Raw genomic sequence first — 13,602 nt, 5'->3', positions numbered from 1 at the left:
CCAAATAGGAAAGGGAGTACATCAAGGCTGTATACTGTCACCCTGCTTACTTAACTTATATGCAGAGTACATCATAAGAAATGCTGGACTGGAAGAAGCACAAGCTGGAATCAAGATTTCCAGGAGAAATATCAGTATCCTCAGATATGCAGATGATACCACCTTTATGGCAGAAAGTGAAGAACTAAAGAGCCTCTTGATGAAAGTGAAAGAAGAGAGTGAAAAAGTTATCTTAAAGGTCAACATTCAGAAAACTAAGATCATGGCATCCGGTCCCATCACTTTATGGCAAATAGATGGGGAAACAGTGGAAACAGTGGCTGACTTTATTTTTTGGGGCTCCAAAATCACTGTAGATGGTGACTGCAGCCATGAAATTAAAAGACGCTTACTCCTTGCAAGGAAAATTATGACCAACCTAGACAGCATATTAAAAAACAGAGACATTAGTTTGCCAACAAAGGTCCATCTAGTCAAGGCTATGGTTTTTCCTGTGGTCATGTATGGATGTGAGAGTTGGACTATAAAGAGGGCTGAGCGCAGAAAAATTGATGCTTTTGAACTGTGATGTCGGAGAAGACTCTTGAGAGTCCCTTGGACTGCAAGGAGATCCAACCAGTCCATCCCAGGGGAAATCAGTCCTGGGTATTCATTGGAAGGATTGATGTTAAAGCTGAAGCTCCCGTATTTTGGCCATCTGATGCAAAGAGCTAACTCATTTGAAAAGACCCTGATGTTGGGAAAGAGTGAAGGCAGAAGAAGGGGACGACAGAGGATGAGATGGTTGGATGGCATCACTGACTCAATGGACATGGGGTTTGGTAAACTCTGGAAGTTGGTGATGGACAGGGAGGCCTGGCATGCTGCAGTTCATGGGGTCACAAAGAATCGGACAGGATTGAGTGACTGAACTGAACTGAACTGAAGCTAATCCAGACTAATCTTCCTATTTTAAGATCAACTGATTAGCAACCTTAATTCCATCTGCAAACTTAACTCCTCTTTTCCATGTAAAATGGCATATTAACAGGTTCCAGTGATTCAAATGTGAATGTCTTGGGGGGAACATGATACCACCTACCATACCATCACTTGACAATGTTTATTGAACACTTACTGTGAATAGAGAGTTTCATACTCTGTCTTAGGGAGTCATTTGGGTGTGGCAGGATTTATTGAGAAAAGATTAAATAAGGAAGGTCACAGGAGAGGTAAGAAGATAAGAGGAACTTCTGTTATGAAAACTAGAACAGTGTGATGTGATTGTTAAGGTATTCAGAGAGGACTTCCTGGAAGAAGCAGAACTTGTATAATCAGTTTTAAAGAAAAGGCAAGACTGAAATAATGTTTCAATGACATTTAACTCATTGAACTGAGTTCAATGAGTTGAATGTGTTACATACTGTTTAATTAAACAAGCAGGTCATTAGACCGAGGTGGCTCTAATGCTTTTGTGACTTAGGTGACCAAATCAAAACCTATACCTGTACATGCTTCACTGTTAAGAAATAGAAACTTAAGGATAACCAATCACAAATAGACAATGAGGCTTTAAGCTGTGGCCAAATAATGTCCTTTGTTTGCTTCCATACCTTTTCTATATACGCCATTCCCTTAGTTCCTGTTGGTGGAGTGCTCCTAACCACTTCTGGTTTGGTGCTGCTTTATCCAAATCATTTTTTGCTCAAATAAACTGTTAATATTTTTAATATGCCTGTTTGTCTGTAAATAATTCACACTTCTGCGTTCAGCTTTCCAATGCAACAGCTGTAAAAGTGAAAGTACTCACTGCTATTAAAGAGATGTCTCTGTAACACTTACCAGCTTAAAAAGCAATGTTATAAGGTCACTTGGTGCTTATCACAGTCCTCTGAGGGAAGTAGAGAGGACAAGAAAACACAAGAGCCTTGCCATAATCAAGTCCTCAGATCCCTTCCCAGGCCTAGGTCAGCTCCCCATGCTCCTTCTTCCTTGTAGCCACAGGAACACACCTGTTTTCTCTTCTTTTGCTGTTGTCTTCCTAAACCTAGCTGCAGAATGATACATGGTGTCTTCACCTCCCGTACTTGTTTGCTGACATTGAAGTCAAGTATAGGGCTCATTTAATTTTAAGGTTTATCTGCTGGAGAAACAGGGAATAAAATTAACAGACATAAGGGAGTGGCAAACGTTCTATAATCTTACAAAGTTCATATAATTATGGCCTGTAAACTATAATTTCTGTTCCCCTTTTCAAAAGTAGAAGGAAGTACCATTGGGTTCAGGGCATCTGCTTATATTTTCTTATGGATCATCATCATCAGAGTAGTAAACAGCTATGGAGTGCATTGTTCTAAATGCTTTATATATTTTAACTCGTAATCTTACAACAAGCCATTTTATGGAAAAGTAAAATGAGGCAGTCTTCAAACCCAGGTAGACTGGCTCTGGAATCTGTGTTTCCAACCATTATACCATACTGCTTCACTGTCTCTTTCTACCACCACCCCACCTTCTCCCTGTCAATGTAGGTTACTGCTTGGACAGTTGCTTCATGAGGAACCAGAGCACTAAATTATAGATGAATAAACTGAGTCCTAGAAAAGTTAGACTTTCCAAGGCAGCATTGGTTGTGACTGGGGAGTGGGGAATTAAATCCGGTTCCATCACAGCATGCTATCTTTTAAAAAATCGTATTTATGTATGTATTTATTTTTGGTTGCTCTGGGTCTTTGTTGCTGCATGGGGCTTTTTCTAGCTGTGGTATGTGGGCTGCTCATTTCAGTGGTTTCTCTTGTTGTGAAGCACAGGCTGTAGGTTGTGTGGGCTCAACAGTTGTGGCTCTAGGGCTCAGTTGCCCCAAGGCATATGGGATCTGCCTGGGCCAGGAGTGGAACCTGTATTCCCTGCATTGGAAGGCAGATTCTCAACCACAGCAGGGAAGTCCTAGACCATGCTATCTTTATGTTCACTTTGTGAAGTCTGGTTCTGATCCAACATAGTGAAAATAATTGATTTCAAATGATTCCACATGCATCAACCCCTTTTATCACTATGAGATGTTTCATTTTTGTACACTTCAGTAAAGGCCAGATTAATACCGTTAGACTCTAAGCTATAAAAGAGAAGGATTCCAACACCATTCTCTATGGATTCGAATTAAAAGCCTTTATAAACAGTAAAATAAATATAACAATGTACCAATTTTCCCCATCATGACTACTTAATTTTGTTTTCTTTTTGAAACACAAACAATCAAATTCTTAAAAACATTTTTCTGGATATCCCAAGTACATGTTTAAACTGTTAAGTAATTCAGCATTGACCGTTACATATTAATTCCTGGAAATTGTATACAAGAGTTATAAATGTGAAAGTAAGTTTAGGACAAACAATGACAGAGACAAATGATCAGAAAAGAGAGCAAGCAAGTCAGAGAAGGGCTCTGTGTTTGCAGTTTACAAAATCCACCTACAATGTGTGGAATCAACTGTTTACAGGAAATCCTTCAAAAAGACTGAAGCCTATTTACATCAATAGCATAACTATGGATAAGTTACTGATGACATTTGACTACTCCCTAGAGGTCTCCAGGAAGCAGCCAATGTCACACTTAAGTAATGTCAGTCTATAAACCTGGGAAATGCAAACATTAAGATAATCTGGTGAAACACAGAGGGAGGGAAAGCATTATAATATGTAAAACCAAAAGAAGGAAAAATATTCTTAGAGAATTTACAAGAAAGGAAATTTGATGCTAAAAAAGTTTTTAGTATGTTCAACATTGCCTAAGAAAGAGAGACTTCAGTTTTGTTTGGGTCATGAAAGTTTTAGTTGGATTAGCTGATATAGTCTTATTTTCAGAGGGCCCAACTGATCCTGCTGCTGTAGCTTAATAATATTCCATTAAGATTTGTTCAGATTCTGTGCTCACCAACTCATCAGTTGACTTCCTAGCACATTGGAATGGGGGTCCTCCAGCACAGCCTATATAATCCCTTGGGTAGTACATAAATCATCTAAATTATGTCATTCTCCAATGAATCACAAGATTTCAAGATTGGAGGGTACTTCAAAGACATTTAATTAACTATCCATCTGTTGCTGAAATTCCTCCTATAATGGCAAAGTGAAAGTGAAGTCGCTCAGTTGTATCCGATTCTTTGCGACCCCATGGACTGTAGCCTACCAGGCTTCTCCGTCCATGGGATTCTCCAGGCAACAATACTGAAATGGGCTACCATTTCCTTCTCCAGGGGATCTTCTTGACCCAGGGATCGAACCTGGATCCCCTGCATTGGAGGCAGACACTTCCAGGAAAGCCCTATAATGGCAAGGGGGTCGTTAATTTTTCCTTGAGCATCTCAAGCAACAGGAAATTTACTATCTCTTTACTTCTTTGAACACCTGTAATAGGAAATTCTGTTTTATATTGAACAAAAGTGTATCACTTTAGAGGCTCCAGTCCTAGCTTGACTCCTTGTATCCAGCTACAAAACAAACTAAGCCTCCAAAAACAAGAAACCATAGATAAGCTCATGTCCCTGGCAAACCACTCTTCCAGGCCAAACTCCCCAAATTTTTAAAAGTTCCTAATATAGGGTAGTTTCAAATCATTACAGCATCCTGGTCACCCTCTCATGGACAGGCTTTAATTATTCTTTTAAGCTGTGGTCTTAGACAGGGTCAAGTGTATTTGTAAAATTTGCGAAAGTTAAAATATCTTCATCACAAATCGCTAAAATGAGTGTCCTTTTCCATTCCTCCTTCTCCTCTGTCACAATTCCCCTCCTGTCAGACAATGCTGGAGTGGCCATGTGAATTCTGGAATAGAGCAAAGGGGAAGTTGCATTGGAAATGTATTTAGTTTGAATTTTAAAAAATTTACTTTATGTGGTTCCCTGATACTTTCGTGTAAGTCAGCTGATTGTCTTAGTGTAGGAATGGCTTCCAGGAATACTCCTACCACTAACCGTGCTAATTTCACACAGCATTGCGACACTAGGTTACAGGTGTGTTAGACAGTTAAAGAAAGTGTTATATTATTTTATGAGCTTTGTGGTATTGAAGAAAGTTTACAGCTTTTTAAAATACAAAATGTGCTATATGCATTGAGCTTTACCCTTAAAATGGGGAAATTTTATGGTATGTAAATTATATCTCAAAAATTTGTTAAAATGTGCTATAACTTCTTTTTATATTTTAAATAAATATTCACTTTTGTGCCTAAAGTGAAGTAAAATAAGAATATATATAGCCAGGTATCTATAAAAAGCTACACCAAACATCATACTTAAGGGTGAAATGTTGAAAGAATCCCCTTTGAGACTGGGGATTAGAAAAAGGAATTGATATTACTACTTTTGTTCAACATTGTGTTAGAAGTTCTAGTAAGTAAGATAAGCCAGGAAAAAAAATACAGTGGACTTTTGAACAACATGGAAGTTAGGAATACCGACCCTCCCCCGAGTTGAAAATCTGCATATAGTCAGGCCTCTGTTTAGGGGCTGTGGTACTTCCATATCTGTGGTTCTGCATCTGCAGATTCAACCAACTGGGGATCAAGTAATACTGTAATATTTACTATTTTAAAAAGCCATGTTTAAGTGGACTCATACAGTTCAAACCCATGTTGTTCAAGGGTCAACTGTAAAAGATTTAAAAATCATAAAGGAAGAAGTAACATTGTTATTATACCAAAAAATATGACTGTTTATAGAAAATGTGAAAGACTAAATACAGGGATATTATTAGAATTAACAAGTGCATTTAGCAACATTGTTGGACACAAAAGTCAATATGTTGCACTTTTATATAATAACCACAATTTCAATTAAAAGATATAATTTACATTCTTAGAAAAATGTAAAGTATTTAGCAATAAATGTAGCAAAAAGGTGCAAGAAAGAAGAAGTTGAATCTAAAATTGACATGAAAGTGTAAAAGACCAAGAATACCCAAATCACTCTTGAAAAACAAGATGGGGAATCTTGCCCTATCAAATGTCAAGACTTATTATAAAGTCATAAAAATTAAGGCTGTGGTGTGGGGAAAACTAAATAGAGTGTTCAAGAACAAATCCACCTGTATATATACATTAATGTATAATAGAACTGATATTTCAGATCAGTGAAGAAAGTGTTCTTTTCAAAGAACAATTAGTTTTTCATATAGAAAAATAATTAATTGGACCCCTACTTCACACCATACACACAAAACCAACTCCAGATGGATTCAAAGCATAAATGTGAAAAGCAAAATATAAAATTTTAGAAGAGAATATAAAAGAATACCTTAATGATCTCTGAGTAAGTGAAGGATTTCTAAAAGGATACATAAAATGTATATATCATAAAGGAAAAGGTGGTAAATCAGACTATATCAAAATTAAGAACTTCTACTTATCAGAAAACTCTATTAGGAGAGTGAAATCACACGCTATAAGCATAATCAATTAAGGATTGATATCCAATTATAAACAGAACTCTAAGAATCTTTAAGCCATAGAAAAACAAACCAACAGAAATACAGGCCAGAGGGCAAAGTGGTCAAGATGGCAGAGCAGGAATACTGTGAGCTCACCTCCTCCTGTGGGCACATGGAAATTACAGATATTTACAGGGAAACTATTGATGAGTTAAACAAAAGACTAGCAGAAAAGATCTTCTATTCATACAACTAAAGATATAAAGATAGAATCTTAATGAAGTGGAACAAAAGATGAAACATCAAGAAAAAAGAAAGAGAAGAAAAAGGGAAGAAACAAGTTCATGTATCACCTTTCCAAGAGGAGCCCAAGATAGGTTGAACCTTTTGATTTCCACAACAGTCATGTGGTGTAAGTGGCCAAACAAGGATGCAGAGCCAAGTGCTGTGAATCCTACAGAAACACCGAAGAGCTCAGGGAATACAATGTCTTTCCCATCACACCAAAACTCCAGAAATCAGTGACCACATCCTCTGTAACCACACAATAAAGACTTGGGAATTTACACAGAGAAAAAAGGAAGGAAGGAAGGAAAGAAAGTAAATCAAAGAAAAGAAAGGTCAAAAAGTAGGCAATTTCTTAAAGAAGAAAACTCAAATGGCCAACAGTTGAATTAAAAGATGTTCAACTGCGAGTTCCCTGGTGACCTAGTGGTTAGGATTCCAGGCTTTCACTGATGTGGCCTGGGTTCAATCCCTGTTCTGGGAACTGAGATACTACATACTATGGGAACTACACGTGCCAACATGTATGAATCTCAGAAATAATGTTGAGTGAAAGAAGCAAATCACAGGAGCATATATACATACATACAAACAGCTGGATTCCATTTATTTAAAAGTTCAAAAACAGAGAAAATCTAAACAATATGTTGTTTAGGAATGCATTTAGTTACTTAAACTATAAAGAAAAACAGGGCAATGATTACTCCAAATTTCAGGACAGTAGTTACATCTGGGGAAGAAGGGAGACTGTGATCACGGAGGGACGCACAGAGGACTTTAAGATACTGGAAATGAATATTCAATTTTTTTAAAACTGGGTACTGAATACATAGATATTCACTCCTTAAATTATTTTAAAATTATATATATATATATGTTTTACACATTCTTCTGCATATATTTCATCATTTTAGAAAAGGATAAATAGCAATGCCCAGAACTGAACACACAACTCTAGTTAATCCATCATACCAGAAGAAAATCACCTCCCTCATTTTAAATATTTTGCTGTTTTTGTTTAGTAACTCAGTCGTGTCCAACTGTTTCTGACGCAATGGACTGTAGCCCGACAGCCTCCCCTGTCCTTGGGATTTTCCAGGCAAGAATATTGGAGTGGGTTGCCATTTCCTTCTCCAGGGATCTTCCTGACCCAAGTGTCAAACCTGGGTCTCCACATCTCCTGCATTGGATGTGCATTCTTTACCCCTCAGCCACCAGGGAGGCTCATAAAACCCAGTATTTACTTGTGAAAATTAGTTGCATTCATGGAGAAGAATTCAAACTTTATAAACTAGATGTTAAATGTTACTGCTGCAGCTGCTGCTAAGTCGCTTCAGTCGTGTCCGACTCTGCGACCCCATAGACGGCAGCCCACCAGGCTCCTCCGTCCCTGGGATTCTCCAGGCAAGAACACTGGAGTGGGCTGCCGTTTCCTTCATTTTCATAATACCCCCTTATATAATAAGGCAACCCACTCCAATATTCTTGCCTGGAAAATCCCAAGGACAGAGGAGGCTGTTGGGCTACAGTCCATGGCATCAGACACATTTGTGCATATAGGTGTACTATCTTCTTAGAATATTTTTATAAGTAACCTAAAATCTGATTTGGCAAATCATTCAACTGAAAAGTATTGTACTGATTTTATTATACAGTCTTGACTCAACAGTGGCTTTCAGCTTTATCTATCTATATAACATAAAAATTCCCAAATATTTTGAGACAAATACTTTGCCTCTATTTTCCTCTGAGCTGAGGTATACATTTATACCTGCTAAATTTTCTTTTATTCTATGTGGCCATTCTTTTCACTTGTCCTTCCAACCAGTCAAGAGCTCTCCAGAACCAGGTCATCTTCCAGGAGAATTGGTAAACTAAGTTTCTGAGCTAGCCAAACTGAGGTCCAAATTGCAGCCAGCAGAGACAATAGCTCTTCTGAAAACCCACCTCAAAGCAGCTTCCTTAACATGCTTCTGTTCTGCCCTGTTTTTCCAGAGGTCATCTGTTTATAGCTTCAGCCTAAACTCTTCCTTCTGAGAAACCTTAGTGAATGTGTTATCAAGGAAGACAATGCCTCACATTAAGTCATGCTGGTAAGTTAATGGGAGAGAATATCCCCACCTAAGAAGATCGTTATTTCCTGAAGGGGTAAAACCCCACCAGGGAAAACCCCTGTGGTACTTATAGGTAGGGCTGGTTTACCAAAGCTGGTAACATAGTTCTGACCAGAGGAGGAAGATAGAGTGCATTTATTCATTTCCAAAAGCTTTGTGGGTAGATGTGCATCTTTCTGTAATCTGCAATATTAAAGTTTCACAGACTCTGACCTGGACAGAGGTGCTAACCCTGAAAAACCTCTCCAGAATCCAAGCTGCTGAACCTTCCTTGCTGCCTGCAGAGGCTCCAAACCACCTTTTGACAATGGTAAACTGGGTGGTTAATCACTGGTTTTCAGTTTTGTTTCTGGTAAGTGATTTTTCACTTTCTATTAATTACTCTTAGAGTAAAGAGATGTTACATTTGTTAATATGTGTACAGTTACTGAAAAAGGAAGAATTCCATGGCAATATTGAACTTTTCAAGGTCAGTTGTCACTGAAAGGTCCAGTCTTAGGATTGCATATATATGTTTAATATACTTTTATGTGTATGATGTATTTCAGTATTTTAGAAATCAGTCCAACTCCAGAAATTGATTGATAAAGAGACAAGAATATAAACCACAAGTGTTTGGAATTTCAATCTGTTTTCTTTTTTTTCTCTTTTTCTTTTCCATTTCACTTCTAACTACTGCTATGAAGCACTCAATTTTCTCCATTCTTTCTCTCCTGCTCACACCAAGAAATCATCAAATCATTGAATGTTTGAGGTAGAAGTGATCTTAGAGATTATGGCTTAGCACTGTCCATTAGAAATATAATGCGAATTCACATATGTAATTTTAAAATTGTCTAATACCTATGTTTGGATGTGAGAGTTGGACTATAAAGAGGGCTGAGTGCAGAATTGATGCTTTTGAACTGTGGTGTTGGAGAAGACTCTTGAGAGTCCCTTAGACTACAAGGAGATCCAACCAGTCCATCTTAGGGGAAATCAATCCTGGGTGTTCATTGGAAGGACTAATGCTGAAGCTGAAACTCCAGTTTTCTGGCCACCTGATGTGAAGAGCTGACTCATTTGAAAAGACCCTGATACTGGGAAAGATTGAAGGCAGGAGGAGAAGGGGATGACAGAGGATGGGATGGTTGGATGGCATCACTGACTCAATGGACATGGGTTTGTGTAAACTCCGGGAGTTGGTGATGGACAGGGAGGCCTGGCGTGCTACAGTTCATGGGGTTCCAAAGAGTCGGACACGACTGAGAGACTGAACTGAATTGAATACCTATGTTGAAAAAGGTAAGAAGAAAATGGTGAAATGAATGTCCAGTAATATATCTTGTTTAACTCAGTATATTTAAAATGTCATCCTTTAAACATGTAATCAATATGAAAATATTAATGAGATAATTGATATTATTTTATTTTTACTGTTTTTGAAATCCAATGTGTATTTTATACTTACAGCACATCTCAATTAAAACTAGACATATTTCGTGTACTTAGTTGCCACATGTGGTTAGTGGCTATGGCTTTAGGTAGTGCAAAAAGAAACCAACTCTTTGATTTTACAAGGGAAAGTAAGATCCAGATGTCACACAGTGAATTGGTTGCAGAGCCATCACTCAATTCCAGCTCCCCAGTGTTCAAGCCAGAACTCCTTTACCACACTACATGCACACAATCCCCTTCTCCTAACACACTCTCTAACTGAACACTAGCTTCCTTTCTGCTATTAACTGACTGACCAAGATCAAATTACTTATCTTCTCTAGACTTCAGGTCACCTGTGTTGTAGCTGGGGGAGGATTAAGGAAAACTAGATTACATATAAATATGAGTGTTTCTAGCTCTAAAATCCTCTTTTTATAATCCCTCTCTTAGGTGATGATGATTTAAATATCTTTCCATCTTGCACCAATCTCTCCAAAGGTCTCAGACTTCTTCTTATCTCTGACATGTACTCCTTTGCTATCTTTTTAAAATGAAAAATAAATTACCCCCAAAATACTTTTACTCCTCCTTCCTGCCAGGTCTTCTACTTGACTTTCTTTTGCATTCATAGTGGAGGAAATTATAGTCTAGGTGGGGAAGGGAATGGAATTCCTTACAGATGTCACTGTATTTCATAATTCATCTTTCTTACAGTTGATTATTTGGCTGACACAGTGTTCTTTGCCTCTGTGTCCCTGTCAGATTCTGAAATATTTTTGCTCTCTCTAAATAAGGTTCTCTACCTTGTCTTATCAACTCTTGAATTATCCGTGGCTTTCACCTCTCTTTTTCCATTAAGGTCAAAGATCTCTGGAAGACACACAACTCTGGAAAGGGTGTGTGGGCAAAGAATGAAGTAAGAAATTGAGTGGAAAAGCCAGTCTGGTGATGACACAGCCAGAATTTATTGAGCTTGTACAGTGCACCGAGCATTGTATTAATCACTTCACATGTATTATTTCATGTAACATTCACAGCATGGCTGTCGTGTAGATATTATTATTATCCTCATTTTATAAGTAAAGAAATTGAAGTTCAGAAAAGTTAAATCACAGATCTAAGATTACAGAGCTAGAAAGTGGTGGAACTAGAATTTGAGCCCAGGGAGTTTGACTCCAACATCATGCTTCAAATCACTATGTTATGATGCTACAGGTATGTGACTGGTCCAGATCTAGGGAATCTGAATGGGCCATATTCTAGACTAAAGGCTCTCTACCCATAGGGCTGAGATGGTTCTGGACCATCCTAGGGCCATAGATATATATTAGAGGTATGTATTCCAGTGCCCCTAGAGTCCTGATCAATTACAGACTTTGTTCTCCAAAGCAATGGGGAGTAGGTTCCAAATTTCTCTCTTTGCCAATGGAGACAGATCTTGGGACAGACAAAGTCTTAAGCACTCAAATGAGTCCACACCAATGATAGGTTAATTTGAAGAAAAGAATTGCAACAAAAAACAGGGAAGTGTACGTCAGGGTGTAATTAAAGAGGCAGGCCCATCTGGAAAGGTTTATTCCCTTCAGATGGGTATTGTTACAGATGTTGAATTTATTCTTTGTTTCTTTAGAAATCCACTTATTCACTTGTTGCCATCTTTTAGGTCTAATAGTTTGAATGATCTGGTTCAGAAGTTGGCGAATGTTTTCTGCAAAAGGCTAGATTGTACAATTTTAGGCTTTGCGGGCCATATGTTCTCTGTCACAATTTCTCAACACTTCCATTGAATCACAAAAGCAGTTATAAAACAATACAGAAATAAGTAGGTGTGGCTAAGTTCCAATACCATTGTATTTATAGATACTGGAATTTGAATTTCATATAATTTTTGCATGTCATGAAATATATTCTTCTTTTCATTTTTCCAACCATTTAAAAATGGGAAAAAATATAAAACCCATTCTTTAGCCTGTAGGCTGTACAAAACAGGTGGGGAGCTAGATTTGGCCTATGAGCCTTGATTGGCTGACCTTGGTGATTAGCATCATTAGTGCATGTCTTGAAGTCCTGACTCACTTTGAAATTGTTTACTCATTTAAAATGAAAACAGATATAGGATTTCCCTGATGGTCCAGTGGCTAGGAATCTGCGCTTTCACTGCAGAGGTACAGATTAGATCCCTGGTCAGGGAACTAAGATTACACATGCCTCGCAGTGCATGCCCTCTGCCAAAATAAGAAAACATATAAACACAAAATGGCCAAATGGTGAAACTATTCTTTACCCCTTATCTACGCCTTCCCATACCCAAATTTCACTTTATTCCTGCTTCATTTTTCTTCCTCTAGGTTGCTTGGTTGGGGCTGAATGTTTTCCTGTTTGTGCATGCCTTCCTGTCATTTGAGAAGGCCACCAAGTACTACTACACAAGACAAATACTGGGGGTGAGTGTCACAGTTGTGATGTGAGGAATCTCTGTTTTTTCTTGTCTATAACTCTGGCTCCTTTGTGACCCAATGCCCTCATTTCCCCTAGGGTTAGGGTCACCAGAAAAAAAAAAACTTCAGGCTACCCAGGTAAATTTGAATTCCAGAAAAATAACAAATCTGTTTTATTTATTTTACTGATTTATTTTTGGCTGTGCTGGGTTTTCACTGCTATGTGGGCCTGTTCTCTAGTTGTGTTGAGGCAGGGCTACTCTTCTTTGCAGTGGCCAGGCTTCTCACTATGGTGGCTTCTCTTGTTGTGGAGCATGGGCTCTAGGGCGTCTGGGCTTCAGTAGTTGCAGCTCCCAGGCTCTAGAGCACATGCCAAATAGTTGTGGCCACTTAGTTGCTCCACCACACGTGGGATCTTCCCGGACCAGGGATCGAACAGGTGCCCCTTGCATTGCAAGGCGAATTCTTAACCACTAGACCACCAGGGAAGCCCCGAATCTTTTTTTTTTAGTTAGTATTTATTTATTTGGCTGTGTCAGGCATTAGTTGTGGCATGAGAGATCCCTCCTTGTGGCTCTGCGGTGCACGGACTCTCTAGTTGTAGCACCTGGGCTCAGTAGCTGTGGCGGGTGGGTTTAGTTGCTGCATGGCAGTGGAATCCCAGTTCCCTCATCAGGGATTGAACCGGTGTCCCCCTCCTTCATTGCAAAGTGGACTCTCAACCACTGGAACACCAGGCAAGTCCCAACAAGTATTTTTTTGGGGGTATCATTTATTCCAAATATTGCATGAGACAGGGACATATCAGAAAATGATTCATTTTTTAAAGTTCAAATTTAGCTGAGCATCCTATATTTTTGTTTGTTAGTCTGACAGCCTTATCCAGGGCATACTCCATGGCTCCAATAATAAAAACACACAATAAAGAAATACTGAGTAAT

At 38.5% G+C, this 13,602-nt stretch overlaps 1 protein-coding gene across 2 annotated transcripts in view; it reads left to right on the top strand.

Annotated features, from left to right (window-relative positions):
• Positions 1-13,602, top strand: part of NOX1 (NADPH oxidase 1) — a 179,223-nt gene that overhangs the window by 144,865 nt on the left and 20,756 nt on the right. The window contains exons 5-7 of one of the 2 annotated variants that reach the window (XM_070291085.1): positions 8,686-8,783; positions 9,002-9,156; positions 12,572-12,667. In XM_070291085.1, the coding sequence (XP_070147186.1) occupies positions 8,741-8,783; positions 9,002-9,156; positions 12,572-12,667 (294 nt within the window). In that variant the 5' untranslated portion in view covers positions 8,686-8,740. Of the gene's footprint in view, positions 1-8,685; positions 8,784-9,001; positions 9,157-9,490; positions 10,089-12,571; positions 12,668-13,602 lie in introns of those variants that run through there. The other variant, XM_070291086.1, reaches the window with a different exon arrangement.

This window comes from Ovis canadensis, chromosome X (assembly GCF_042477335.2).
Source record: "Ovis canadensis isolate MfBH-ARS-UI-01 breed Bighorn chromosome X, ARS-UI_OviCan_v2, whole genome shotgun sequence".
NCBI lineage: Eukaryota > Metazoa > Chordata > Mammalia > Artiodactyla > Bovidae > Ovis > Ovis canadensis.
The sequence above is the reverse complement of the archived record's forward strand: the minus strand, read 5'-3'. Positions and strand labels throughout refer to the sequence as shown.